Here is a 15,028-nt window from a genome sequence, read left to right on the forward strand (position 1 = left end):
CTCAGGAGCTCATAATGACTGCATTTGCTCACAATGGAAACCAAACTGCATTTCAAATGACCAAGTCATCATCCATGACATCACAAGTCAATAGAATAAAACCTTTTCTCCTGTTAATCTGTCAGCAAACATGATTTTTAGTGCTTACATATGCAACTTAGTAATTAATTACTTGTATACTAGTAGTTAGAGCTTTACACATTTTCTGCAGCTAATATTCAGCTTGACAAAATACGTACCACCCCTGAAGTTGGAAATATATCATTAATGCTCCCATGGGCCTCCCACTGTACTGTAACACGCCCATAGGTACTTATTAAGCGTTCAACATTCAAGGTGATCAAAGTGTCCTTTTCCATTTCTTCTACTTGTTTAAATAAAGAATTCTAAAAAAATGTACAAATGAAATAGAAAAGCATGTGAGCAACTTCAACAGGAATGCATAAAAAGGTTACAGCTAAGTAGCATGGGGGGGGGGAGGGACGGACTTGATTCTTCATATTTAATTTCCCAATCCATATATAAGGAGTTTTACATTAACTTCATGTTTTAAAATAGTCCAAGTTCTCATATGTTTCAGGAAACTAGCATAGAGCAGCAACTAGAATGGTGGACTTGGACTAGAGACCTGGGTCTGAGCCCCTCTTAGCAGTGAAGCTCATTGGGTGATATTGGGCAAGCTATTCTCTCTTGAGGTTTGTTCTGTGGATAAAATTAAGGGAGATGGAATCCACATATATACCCTAATCTAAGAGGTGCAAATGCAGTAAATTTAATTTCATGTATTATTATAATTTGTTCCATTGTAAGCTAAGCGAATTACATGATAAAAAGCTCCAAGTTACAGTGAATAACATGGTGGGCTATTTTGCAAGGGGGAACTATTTAGACATGATTTTACGTATCCTTACATCTAACATACTTATTTTCATTCATATAAAGAAGGTGTAAATAATAATAATGCATCGGAATAATAGATATAAGTATTCACATTGCTCTGATATTGGTCTATTGCAAATATATTCTAATATAACTCAATAACCTGGGCAAAAGCAACAACTCCATGGGCATCATCATTTGGTGGTATAATTATGGTAACATAACCATTAGGACCAATTTCTGCACCACCCTTTGGATTTTTCAGCCATACTCGAAAAAATTCTTCTTCCTCTGGGATTGTGTCATCAAAGATATTGATTGCTATCACAGCTTCTTGATCTCCAGGTTCAAATATCAGTTCACCTGAACTAGCATAAAAACACATATAGAGAGCATAATTATGATTAAAGACTAGTTATCCAAGACAACTATAGCAAAAAAAGGGTTTGTCATGCAAAAATAATGTATCACAGACCATAATAATTAAAAGGTATAAATTTGACTCCTAAGTTTTCAGTTACCATTTGTTGTATTTTATGTAGCATTACAAGAAACATATTATTCATAGATACATTAAGCAAACAATTTATATTGTATTTTCTTCCTCTTTTGAGCCAGCATGTAGTAGGGATGGTTATGAGTAGAACACACCTTAACTTTAAGCTCCTTTGAACTCAAGAAGACGGAGGAGGTGTTTTTGACTAGATTGAGCAATACATCAGATTAATAAAGACTTTTGCCTCCAGGGTGAGGGCGACAGAGGCCTCCCAACAGCTCTCAGAACCCCTTATTAAATGGCAGTCCCCAGGATTCACTGGGGGGAACCATTTCTGTATAAAATGGTATTAGACTGTTTTAAATGTATAATGCAGATGAGGCTTCTATCGTGACTATTTTGGCTCCTATTACAGCATGTCTGTTTACTCCCCTTTCCCTGCCTACTCTATCCTGGGTTTCTACATAGCTCCACAGATAGTATTCTCAGTGACTGATTTGTACAAAGCTTTCTGACTATAGCATGTTCACTAGATATTCAAAGGGTCAAAACTGATGTGTAGATTATAGGATCATATAAGGGTCCCATAAAGTTAAAGCAATGGGAAGAGAAAGAAGATTGTGGATATGAAAGTTGTTTTAGACATTACAACTAAAACTAGACAGGAAAAACTCACTCCGTCTGCTTGTAAGTCAATGGATAAAATCAGGAACCTACCTCGGTATAAAATCTGATTGGTTGGAGACTGCAGTCAGCTCATAAACATAGGAGTAGGATTCTGCAGACAAGACAATTAGACTTTTGTTGGAATTAAGAGACACTACACAGACAGTGGTGAAATGATTGGCAGAAGGGGCTTCCAGCAATGGAGAGAACTGATTTTTTTCTGAGTTCCAAGAATACAGAGCTGATTTATCCTTGCTAGCAAAGAGCAAGTGGCCTGCATCAAGAAACAGAAAAAGGAAAGAACTTTAGAGGGACAAATTTAAAATATTTATGTTGAAAAAGAAGAAGAGCTAGTTGGTTAGTTTGCTTTCAATGTTTGTTACATCTAAGCATTTGCTTAACATTTAATTCCTCTTTATATTTTTACTTCAAGTAAAGTTTTCAACTTATTTTTTAGAATACGAAAAATAAAGTTTAGAAAAGAATGGTTTTCAACTATAATGAAATGCTTGCTCTGCTTGGATAAAATTGCTTTAGCAATTAGCATTACTTCTGTCTCATCAACTCTTTTTATTTTTCTGTCTAATATTGACATTTCATTTTGATTTCATAGGAAGATTGTTTCCTGCATTAATTTATTTGTTTCTTCTAAACCTGACATCAATATCCTTCAGTATATTAGTTCCATTTTCATGTTCATGCAACTCCATGGTACTACACAGAGCTAGTATGCCATACAGAGAAAATACGGCAATATCAGCAACAAAACAACGCCTTAAGTATCATGCTCTAGATTCAGACCTTCAAACACCTTTTGACACCAGAATAAATGTGTCCCAATCATTTTCCTGCATATGTACACTGAGAAACCATGGCCAACTGCAACATCTCTCGGGATGCATGTGAAGCAAAAAGGAATATTTGTGCTATTTATACATGATGTTGCCATGTACATGCTTTTTCCAACAAGGAGATGATACAAAGTGTTGGGAAAGCATTTTGTAGAAGCCAGCTGTAAGAGGACCTTCTCCCCACACCAACCCAAAAACCCACATACCTACACCTGAGGGTGGGACAAAAGTATGGATTTCATTTACAGCTTTTATAAAAAGGGTCTGAAAATGCCTGAATGAAGGTTGTCCTGTCTCCCACACAAAAACTTCACATGTATTGTTGGGCCCTGTGGAGAATAAGAGGAAGAGCATAAGCTTGCATGCAAATATTTTAGCCAGATTATCAGGTAATATTTTGCATAGTGACTAGCACCGTAGTACCTGAAAATATTTATTTATTTTATGTATCTCAGGAAAAGCAATAGGATGATATAACTAGAACCACAGATGGGACCAACTTTTGGGATTTTATTTCTACCTAAGTGAAAGTATTCGAGAAAGATATTTTTAAAATTTAAGAATCAAATAAAATGTAGAAATCAAAATAATTGCAAATTACTAGCTTCTGATGTGCTTCTTGAAAAAGTATATGCTGCACATTTGATCATTGCTAGCCATCCTGAGTTCCTTTTGAAAGAACAACAAGATAGAAGAAAAAATAATAATATTACTATTACCATTTTTTATTATTCAATATCATAAGTGTACCTTACATTGGCAAGGACAAGATTTTTATATAATAAAGAGGCCACAGAAACATTTTCTTGATAAGAGTCATAAAGAAGTAATTTCCGTTCCCATTTCATGTTTCTATTTCCATAGTAACAGCTGAATCTTAATGTATTTCTGTCAAACAGCTCTTGTTGGTATGAATACCTTTTGCAAAAATTAGGTAGATGTCAGATCCAGAAATGAAGGCTTTGACTCTTGTTACGTCATTGATTGGCAGTTCATGAAGCTTTCTAAATTTGTTATCTGACCACTGGTATAAAAGAGGAGCATGTGAGGTGTTTGATGGAGCCACAACTAGATATGCAGTGCCTCCCCTTGAGAAAAGATCCACGCTTAGAACTCCATTCACCGAGAGCTGATGATGGAATCTAAAGATGCCATTATCCCAGAGGAAAATCTGTGGAAAATGAGGGGAGAAGAAAACACCTCTTGTTACAGCTAAGACTATACACAAAGAAATCAGAAGTCATGTTAAAATGTCATTAAGCCCAACATTCAGTCATTAAGAGCCAGTGTGGTGTAGTGGTTAGAGTGTTGGACTAGGACCTGGGAGATCAGGGTTCATAATCTTCATTTAGCCATGAAGTACACTGGGTGAACTTGGTCCACTTACTCACTCACTCTCAACTTAGCATTCCCCACAGAATCATTGTTGTGAGGATAAAAAGGGGACAAGGTAAAGCATGTATTCCACATTGAGATATAAATGTAATAAACATATGAAATACTGGCATGGTGTTTATTTGGGATATGAAAAATTGGGATATGCCTCCTGTAAGTCACACCCTCAAAATGAGCTTGAGGTTGACTGATCAACTGAAGCATTCATGAAAGTATCAGAAACAAATGCAGTACTTACAAACAGAAAGCTATGATAGGGTACATGTAAGTCCAATATAGCCCAAATCTGTAACTTATTATTTGTCTATACCAGAACAAGCGGTTTAGTCAGTAAGCAAAGAAGCACCTCTGACAACTCCAGAATAATATAGCTTATTCTAGCTATATTTATTCTAGCTATATTTATTGGTGTGCTTTAGAAATCTTGTTTATGAAAATATATAGTAAGCATCTGCAGTCAATTTACAAATTATTGAACGACAGAAATTACCCCCGTCTTCTTACTTCAATTACATCAAATTGAATTTGGTGCATTAATTCTACTCAGAAGCTTAAACCATTCAGAATGCTGCAAAAGTTCTGAATATGTTAATCTCAACAGTCTAAAGAACAAGCACACATTACACAGGAAGAATAGGGAAGATCTTTCAACCTGGAGAGAATTGGATTCAGGCATACAACTTGCAATAACCAAGTAGTGGTTTTGGTCCAAACTGAAAAACTTTATATCACTGCTATCCGGCACAAAGATGGTCTGGATCTGCAAGGAGAAAAAAGATTTATCAAATTTAGGGCATAGACATGCGTGTAATTTATTTAATATTGTACTATAATGTAGCGAATGGAGAAGAACAGTAGGCAAGAGGCGGGCGTGCAGGGCCCCAATGAAATTTTAAAAACCCAGGTCTGCCACTGAAGAGGGGATGGGAAACAAATACAAAATAGGTAGCTGTCATTTCCTCCATCATGCCTAATTGCTGCTTGGAGCTTGATTTAAATTTGGGAAACAAGGGGGGAATTCCCCTTACTCCAGCCCAGTTTGGACCCCCTTCCAACTATATGGCAACTATCACAAGAAAGCATGCTGAAAGTGAATGCACTCTACCAAATCTATGTAAGTATATTGGGTTTAGAAGACTTTTGGATGAGCTAAAAATGTTACCTGTAGCATCTGGAATCCAGGGATGAAGGAGTACACAGTGCTGTTAGAAGGTCTACCTTGTTTCATTCCACCATGAGTAATTATTAGGTAGGAAGCACCATTGATTTGAAATGCCATGCATTGATGAGGATTCGCAATACTAAAATCCTAAGGGGAAAGAATCATGGAGTCAATGACTTAAGCACTTTTAGTACCATGCACAAACAATTGTTTTAAAACAAAAACATTTATTTAATGTTATATTAAGGTGAGATGAAGGCAGGTTCCAAAGGAGATTCTCTGTACGTAAGAAGAGAATGTTGGATCAGGTCAAAGGTCCATCTAGATCATCATTCTGTTTTCACAGCTGTCAAACAGCATGCAGTAACGGTTGGTGAGGCAGGGCAGAGTTGCTCACCTGCTTTTCCAACACTGAGCATTACTGCCAGTTGCTGAGAGGGAGGGGTACAAGGTGCAGAGAGCTAAGCACAGTGCAGGTGCACTGGCGGAGTCAATCCAACATTCCTGCCACTGAGCTCTCCGTGCCTTGTGCCTTAGCTTCTAAGGAACCAGCGGTGGTGCTTGATGTTGAGAAAGCAGGTGAGCAGCTCTGCCCTGCCTGCCCTGCCCCACCAACTGGCAACACTTCAAGCCCGTAGAGATCCAGGTTTGAGAAGCCTGTGGCCTACCAGATGTTGTTGGACACTGGCTCCCTCTTACTGTTCTTGCAATATTTTGTATATCCTGAAACAGTGCTAATATTAATCCGGATTATTCCTGAGTGCTGTTCTTTCCATTTTATTTTCACATGGGAACACTTTGTTTTCTAACAGTGTATATACCTCAACAGGAACGAAAACTCCCCGCCACTGGAATATTGAAGAATTTACAGCTGGGTACGTCCGCAACAATATGCCATAGAGAGAGTCCCCTGCTGCAATGAAGCACCAGCTGGATATTGGTTCTTCTGCAAAACTTTGTAAAATGGACAACACGCTTAATCCACCTTCTGCAACAAGAAGAAAATATGCACCAATTACTGTGTGTATTGGCAGGGGGAAAAGAAAGAGAACCCCATATTATAGAAATGAGGGCCTCATCTCAAACGCAAAAGCAGAAAAAGTGTGCAGCAGAGAAAATAGTGATAGATTTACAGCCAGTGACATTGGTCAAGTCAGCTCCTGGGTACAACTTAGTTCTCCTTGTTTTATTAGGCCAATTTGTAATATTTGATTTTAAAAAACCTACTCATGAATTGACTTACTTATCCCAAATGCAGAATCCGACTGTGTTTCCCATTCCACACTCACTGATGTGTTCATCCCATTGCTCCGGGATATTTTCAAGTAGACTGTAGTGTTGCCTTCTTCAATTATGAGAGAATTTGTCCTAAAAGTTATGGAGACCATTACTAAAGTAAAGAAATTAATGTCCTTCATAAGACTAGGGTATGGAGGGCCTTCACGAAACTAGGATCTGAGACCTGTTCCATCCTCCAAACCATGGGATTGGGTACATTAAGTGTGAAAAGACCCACTAAGTCCAGCAGTTATGGAATCTGACTGGAAAATAATACAGTGGAACCTCGGTTTTTGAGCGTCTCAGAAGCCGAACGTTTCGGAACCCAAACACTGAAAACCTGGAAGCAATTGCTTCCATTTTCGAATGCACCTTGGAAGTTGAACGGCTTCCCCTGTGTGTTTTTCCATTTTCTCATTGCTGAGAGTCCTTTGCGCCTCGGTTGTTGAACGCGTTTCGGAAGTCGAATGGTCTTCCGGAACAGATTACGTTCGACAATTGAAGTTCCACTGTACTTACAATAGGGATGACAAAATTCATTTGCACTAACATGAAAGAAAATCACTATAAGGTTTTATATGATTTAAAGGTACCCCTGCCTGTACGGGCCAGTCGTGTCCAACTCTAGGGTTGTGCGCCCATCTCACTTAAGAGGCCGGGGGCCAGCGCTGTCCGGAGACACTTCCGGGTCACGTGGCCAGCGTGATGAAGCTTCTCTGGCGAGCCAGCACCAGCACAGCACATGGAAATGCCGTTTACCTTCCCGCTATGAAGCGGTACCTATTTCTCCACTTGCACTTAAGGGTGCTTAAGAGGGTGGGCAGGAGCTGGGACCGAATAATGGGAGCTCACCCCGCCGCAGGGATTTGAACTGCCGACCATGCGATCGGCAAGCCCTAGGCACTGAGGTTTTACCCACAGCGCCACCCGCGTCCCTGTTTTATATTATTTATTTCACCCCAAATAAGATAATTAACACATATGTTTACATATGTAGTAGATATACCCTGCTGTGCAAACTGTCCTGTGTGGTGTGGGAATTGCGACTCAGATTTGAAGGTCCCATGAGCAGCTCTGCTCATGTAATGTTTGTGATGGAGAAGGAGGGGACCATTTTTTCTGATTCCTCTTTCCCTTGTGCCACAAGGAAAGCTATGGGAGGTGGTACAGGCTGGGAATCAGCAAAAAAAATCCCCTTTCCCCTTTCCTCCTGTCGGAGCTTCCTCTAGATTTCATTGTTTTCCTCAAATGGAAGGAGCATGTCTGTTCATGCAAGGGATATTCTGGATCCCACCCTGTAAATGCAGTTAATAAAATGACAAACTATGAAGTGTCATGACTCCCATCATCTTACTTTGGGTCTGCTAAGGTATTTTTATGAAAATAGAATTGTTCATTAGTAAACAGATTCATGGACATCTACAAAAAAAAGTGAGATGCAAAACACTGGTAGAATCCGAAGACATCTACTATTAAAGAATGGATTATCAAGGTATGGCAGCTAGCACGATTGTCTAAAGTGAGTGAAATTTATGGATTAGGAGGTAATAAACAGAACACAGTTGTTTTTGTTAAGAGCTGACAACAGTTAATTGAGTTATGAAAATGAAAATATGTAATGATATCAGTGCTTATAGTTGTGTATTTAATGACATATCTTAGATATGATTGACTTAAGGATTTATAAGCATCTACATTTATAAGTATTTTAACATAAATTTTTAAAAATGAATAATTGAACCAACATAAAATGCAGGACAATATCCTATCCACAAACAAACAAACAGTGGCATTTACTGTGATGGTATACCTATTTGAAACTGGGAAGATACTGAAAAGTCCCAATGGGGCTTGATTCTGCAACACTGTGATAAAAGTTTCTACTCTTGTGCCCAGTCTGGCTCCACCTGTTGGACTGAACAAGGTAACAACAAAATGTTCATCCATTTCTGGTTCAGTATCTAGTATGGCAGTTATATGCAAAGTCTGTAAGAGAAAACAAATGTATGAAGTGAAATTATTGCATAGACAATGACAATGAATTTTTGAAACAGAAAGTAGATAGATGCCAACTTCACTATATTATATTGGAACTGTTCTACATGTTACACATAATAAAATGGCGGAATTCTGGACTGTAACATTTCAGACAATGAAATCACATTTTCATATAAAAATAGAAAAACCTGTTTTTGAATGATCCACCATGCAAATTCTCACATATAGTGTGTTTTTGTACATACTTTTTGCTAATCTAAGCATTTTACTCTGTACTTTCCCCTAATATACAGTTTATTATAACACATCTTCGGGTTGGAAAATTGCATCGTAAAATTTGGAGGTGTGTGAATTTTGAAGGAAAGCAAAGTTTTGTTTTGTATATTGGTACATAAAACAATAAGTATAGGTTCTCATTAAAATAGGAATTTCTTCCTCATCCCTATATGAAACCAAGTAACATTTCTTCCATTTTGTAATAACTACCTGCATATTACCTTGAATCTGACTCCCTCTTCTAGAACAACATAGCCTTGTGATGGAGTCAAATCTATAGATGCTTCAGAAGAATTTATCTCTCTCACAAGATACTGGACAGTCACAGTTCCAAAGATTCCCTGAGGAGGCTCCCTGATAATGGTTAGTACTGCAACACTTTCCATTAAATATAGTGCTGATGGTTCCCTTAGAAAGAAATGTTCACTGTTGTTGAAGGACAAAACTCCATGGCCATCATCATTGGCAAGGATGGTAACAGTGGCTTTGAACAGAAAATGAATGCAATTATTAAAATCCATCTAGGATAATCTTACCCATATTATACATACAGGAGCAAAAATGCAAATGTGTTGCTATAAAACCCCAAAATAATGCTGGATCTTAAAATCAACTATTAAGTATGTGTTTTCCTTTGTACAACATTTAACATGTGATGTTACTATTTCTTCACCTAATTGCAAAACAATACCACAGATTGTTTGCTGCTGATTTTCTTGTCACACAAATATTAAACAGTGTTGGTAGCTGGCTAATTCTCTTGTTGGAATTTAACAGTCTTGAGGAAAAACACATAATTATCCACTGGGGCTAACTATGGTTTGTACAATGTAATTCTGTAATCACAACATACAGAACTAGTTTTAAGATTAGTTAATGTTACCTGTTGTGTTTTTGCCTAACTCTAACCCAAGGGATGGGTTTGTCAAAATAAGCTGGAATCTCTCATCCCCTTCAGGAATCTCATCATCAAAAATCATAACATCAACATATTTATACCTTTCTCCATCAGCAAAAGAAAGTGTCTAGCAACAAAACACAATGACACGGTATTTTAGAACATTTCAAAATTCAATACTTCATAAAAATTCAATAAATATAGGAAGAAAGATGCAAATCTTAGGTGACTTTTCCAAACCAGTGATGGTAAGTATTAAAGACATTATAAATCCATTTCAAATGACAAATGAGTATTCAAGGCACATGTGGAGCTCAGGAATGTGATCCTATCTGCCTCTCATCCTCACTTCCAAGTACTTATCTGAAGGTCAGAACTGAACCTACATGTCTATATATAATATATACACTTACAAGCTCTCTCCAGGCAGCTGTGAAACCTGCCTTTCTCATGGTTCCTGATCATATGGTGCATTGAGCATACATGAATAGATCTGTTCTGACCTTTGGGTGAATGCCCAGAGGTTGCAAGTGGGCTTGATCCCTCTCCTCTCTTATGTTCATACTATATGTGCTCACCATACGAAAAAGGTTCCATATGTGATTTATTATTATTATTATTAACCTGTCAAGATGTTTGTGCTTCCTTTCCCTTCTAGAAAGCAATCTCGGTTCTCCTTTCTTCTCCTTCCAGCCCTAGAATTTAAAAATTCTAACTAGGCATGTTGTCTGATTATATTTCACAGCTGAAACAAATTAGCTGGCTGGTACAATGGTGAAAAGTATTTTGTATTAAGGTTAGTTCTTACCTGTGAGGAAAAATTAAAATCCAGCCCTTGATGTGCTTCCAGATTCTGAGCATACAAGAACAAGGACACTTTACCATAAGATCCTCGGTCCCGGAATGCCACTAATGTCAAACTTCCATTTAGTTCACTTATTTCAAAACTGTTGGGGGAAAAGAAGTACAGCCCTTCCCAATTATATGTATTGACAACAAGTTTATGATTTCGTTGGCAATATTCATATACTTTATTAGGGCTGCCATACGTCCGGGTTTCCCCAGACACATCTGGGAATCAGGCAGCTCAGCAACTGTGTCAGGATTTTCACTTTTGGGAATATGACAACCCTAACTTTATAGACAACAACTGATATGCTGGTAAAATAGGGATCAGCTGAGAAGCTTGCTGCAAAAATACTTTAGTTATGGGCACTAATATACTTGGAGAAGGGCAACAGCTCAGGGGTACAGTAATCACTTTGCAAGCAGAATGTCCCAGGTCCAATCACTAGATAGATAGATACACACACACACTCCAACATCAGTCAGAAAAGTTAGTGCCTGAGTGAGGATTTCAACCAAGATCTCCCAGGCATAACACAGTGGCTCCCACATATAGCTATAGGAACTCCAAAGGGCCTAACCTGCTATTTGAACTTAGGGGACTATAAGCATTTGAGGAGTTGGAGGAAGCAAATTCTAAGGGAAAACTCTTAGATAAATCAGGATACTCTGGAGTATCCGATCCGTTGGATCACAGCTTTTATCTGGAATTCATCTGGCCTTTGACTGCTCAAAACTATCAACTGTGTAACACCAGAGGAAACAGTTCAGTGCTCAAACAACTGAAAACAAACATAAGCTGAAGATGAGACTTACTTTGTGTTTTGCCAGCCAACTACTCCTCTTGCTCCATCATTTGCATCAATAACAACCTGTGCTGCTAAACCATCTACATCTAAAGATAAAATAGGTTTTAGTAGCACATAACATTTTAAGCATTGTTCAGATTTCTGGTGGATGCACAAATGTTTCGAGAACAGTGGATATTTATTACTATATTTGTATATTTATGAGTTACCAAAGTCAATAAACAACATCTATCCACAAAGCATGGGGGTTGATTAGTTCTGAATGCAGATGCATTGTCTTTACTGAATGAAGGCAATAGAACAGAGACATCTAATTATACCACAAGTCTAAATATTTTCTACACTACCTCTAGAATACACATCTCAAGTGAACTACAATATCTTTTTCTATTTACCTTTAAGTTTGTAATGAATTAACCCAGTCAAGTCTATAGACATGCAAATAAAGGAGGTCAAACATAAAATATTAGAGGTATAGTGGAAACAGCCAGAAGCGTCAGGAGTACTGAAAGTACAGACTCAGTCCATGCCCAAGACAGTAACTTGCTGAAAGGGACTAAGGATGCAATGCTAGACAGAGGGATTGAGGATTTAGAGTGGTGTTTCTCAAACTTGGGTCCCCAGCTGTTGTTGAACTACAACTTCCATCATCCCTAGCTAGCAGACCAATGGTCAGGGATGATGGGAGTTGTAGTCCAACAACAGCTGGGGACCCAAGTTTGAGAAACACTGATTTAGAGGAAGCCCAACTGCACCAATGGAACAGCAGATATGCCACCGCATATTGGATTTGATATCCCACTTTATCATTACCCAAAGGAGTCTCAAAGCAGCTAACATTCTCCTTTCCCTTCCTCCCCCACAACAAAGACTCTGTGAGGTGAGTGGGGCTGAGAGACTTCAGAGAAGTGTGACTGGCCCAAGGTCACCCAGCAGCTGCATGTGGAGGAGCGGAGACACGAACCCGTTTCCCCAGATTGCAAGACTACCGCTCTTAACCACTACACCACACTGGCTCCCATCAGCTACATCTCTGAAATATCAGAGCTACATATCAGCTACATCTCTGAAACCCCCACCCTACTTATATGCCAACAGAACACTCCTAGGGTAGAGCAATAACTGTCAGCAAAAGTAGTGGGTGCAATGGCCAAAATTAGCAAATTTACATCATATCCTATACTCCTCCAGATCACACCACCTGTGTCAACAACAGAACTTTACACCAGTCCCAGATCTGATGGAGAAAACTCAATGACAGCCACTCCATATCATGTCAGAGCATATGGTATCATGCAACCCAACACCCAACCACAAAGGGGGAACACAACTCAAATGACAGAGTGTGTGGCACAGGTCTATAGTTCTCAGGCCTTGTGGCATATACACTTAAGAGCTCCAAAGAAGGCACTTTGGTGAGAGGAAATTATGGAGAATGGGCAGTCTGCATTTTTCACAAAACAGTTTGGCCTTACTATCACAACATAGATGGGAATTTGAGTACATTGCTAACACTTTCCCAGAAGAGGCTGGTCAGGTGGGAGGGGGAAGGGCAAAGTGGCAGGGAGGTTGGTGCAGTGGACACACACTCCGGGGCTCCTGCTGGTGCATTTGCACAATACTGACAGCCAAGCCTTTGCCACATGCCATCTCAGTAAGCAACAGTGACCTGCCTGCCAAGAACCTAACATAGGTATTCCACCCCAACCGATGAGCCACTTCTGCACTTCTCTACCAAGAACCCTACCAAGCCATACCTGTATTTAAATGCAAATACAGTTTGTATTTTGAAAGCTTTCATATTTATAAAAGTTAGTGCAAGAAAATATATCCAAGTCACACACTGCGTATATTACTTGATATATACTGTGGCACTAATGCAAAGATGTGAAATGTATACCAAGTCTGGGAGGGAAAGATGTCGAAGGATGCATGATAAGTTCCACGGATGTAAGATTAACCAGAAAGAATTCTTGTAACTCTGGTACATCATCCTGAAAAACAGAAATACAATAAATGCTCATGCTATTGTATTTTAACATGCATTTCAAGAATAATCAAAGAAGGCCCTCTTTAACATCCTAAAACAGGGGTAGGGAACCTTCAGGGGGTCAAATGCCAGTGGTAGGTGGGGCCAGAGCCAAAACTGAGAGGAGCAAGGTATGAGACATTCATTCCTTATGCTCCTACCCCTGCCTTAGAACATTTATTACACAAGGTCGTTTGAGTCTTCTCTCCCAAAAGATAATTAATTACCTGCCCTCAGGTGGGTCTTCATATAACGTATGTAAAATAATATATGATGTAATTTAAAATGATTTACAGTCATACCTCGGGTTACAGACGCTTCAGGTTACATGTTTTTGGGTTGTGCACCATGCTGAATCCGGAAGTACCGGATCAGGTTACTTCTGGGTTTCGGTGCTCGCACATGCGCAGAAGTGCCAAATTGTGACCCACGTGTGCACAGACGCGGTGCTGCGGTTGCGAACGCTGCGGGTTGTGAACGTGCCTCCTGCACGGATCATGTTCACAACCTGAGTGTCCACTGTAACAGTGACAAGAGCTGGTTCTGTCAATGAAGATTTACTGCATAGTGTAGCCAAGAGATTGAAAATGAAAAATGTGTAGTGATCCATTATCACATCACACTAGTTGTGACAGCAGCCAAATAAATGAGTTGATCTCACTTGTATGCATCTCATATTTCTGTTTGTAACTGTTCCCTACGACTTATCAACCATGGGTGGGTGGTTGCATCTACAATTAACTCCATACAGCAATAAAATATAGCATAAATATGACTCTGTTATATTCAAAGTATTATGGCCTAAATCCTGCATCCATCAGAATCATTTTTTGTTGTTGAATGGAATTACTATTTACCTCTAGAATAGTAACATTTATGGTAGCCAATGTTTCACCTTCTCCTAAAAGAAGTGACCCCGATACAGGTATGTAATCAACTCCTGGTTCAGCCAAAATCACGTCGGTTTGATTCCTTATGCCAAGAAATCCTGGAACTGTTGCATAGGTGAGATTGATAACACCTAGTGAGCATGCAAGAAAAGAGTTCAGCAATAATTCTAATCAAGGGAGTTGAAACATGAAGAGACATAAATAACTCTTGTCAATTCCATATATTCTTGTGGAAGTGAGAGGTATGTAAAATGACTTACATATGTGAGAAATTTATGAAAAAACAGTAATTTACACTCAACAACTAGAATCTGCTCCTGTTCAGTATTTCAGACATGTTTTCTTTCCAGATATTCCAATTCCATCTCCACCCTGATACAATATTCTATCACATTTTGTCGGTGGTGGTGCCCTTAGAAATAATCTGCCAGCTGTGGATGGGGCTAAAGCAGGCAGCAATATAGCCAGAGCAAAAATAGTCAGTCACCCACTCACACAATCTCTTTCCCCTACCCGCTCTTCCCATGGGCCGGAGGTTCCCCATCTGAGCTAGTA

At 38.9% G+C, this 15,028-nt stretch overlaps 1 protein-coding gene and 1 long non-coding RNA gene across 5 annotated transcripts in view; one reads left to right on the forward strand and one right to left on the reverse strand.

Moving 5' to 3' along the window:
* ADGRV1 (adhesion G protein-coupled receptor V1) overlaps window positions 1-15,028 on the reverse strand; it is a 246,448-nt gene that overhangs the window by 157,354 nt on the left and 74,066 nt on the right. For all 4 annotated transcript variants that reach the window (XM_081212310.1, XM_081212311.1, XM_081212312.1 and 1 more), the window contains 16 exons: window positions 14,441-14,604; window positions 13,455-13,548; window positions 11,562-11,640; window positions 10,708-10,846; window positions 9,885-10,026; window positions 9,223-9,485; window positions 8,538-8,713; window positions 6,693-6,817; window positions 6,271-6,437; window positions 5,450-5,596; window positions 4,940-5,047; window positions 3,811-4,063; window positions 3,099-3,221; window positions 2,093-2,315; window positions 1,043-1,247; window positions 240-386 (listed from right to left, as the gene is read on the reverse strand). In XM_081212310.1, coding sequence (XP_081068436.1) covers window positions 240-386; window positions 1,043-1,247; window positions 2,093-2,315; window positions 3,099-3,221; window positions 3,811-4,063; window positions 4,940-5,047; window positions 5,450-5,596; window positions 6,271-6,437; window positions 6,693-6,817; window positions 8,538-8,713; window positions 9,223-9,485; window positions 9,885-10,026; window positions 10,708-10,846; window positions 11,562-11,640; window positions 13,455-13,548; window positions 14,441-14,604 — 2,555 coding nt within the window. The remainder of the gene's footprint in view (window positions 1-239; window positions 387-1,042; window positions 1,248-2,092; window positions 2,316-3,098; window positions 3,222-3,810; window positions 4,064-4,939; window positions 5,048-5,449; window positions 5,597-6,270; window positions 6,438-6,692; window positions 6,818-8,537; window positions 8,714-9,222; window positions 9,486-9,884; window positions 10,027-10,707; window positions 10,847-11,561; window positions 11,641-13,454; window positions 13,549-14,440; window positions 14,605-15,028) is intronic.
* LOC308597000 overlaps window positions 1-15,028 on the forward strand; it is a 272,467-nt gene that overhangs the window by 141,743 nt on the left and 115,696 nt on the right. The window lies entirely within an intron of this gene.

Source organism: Podarcis bocagei (genome assembly GCF_964188305.1).
Source record: "Podarcis bocagei genome assembly, chromosome: 11".
In the NCBI taxonomy this organism is placed as follows: Eukaryota; Metazoa; Chordata; class Lepidosauria; order Squamata; family Lacertidae; genus Podarcis; species Podarcis bocagei.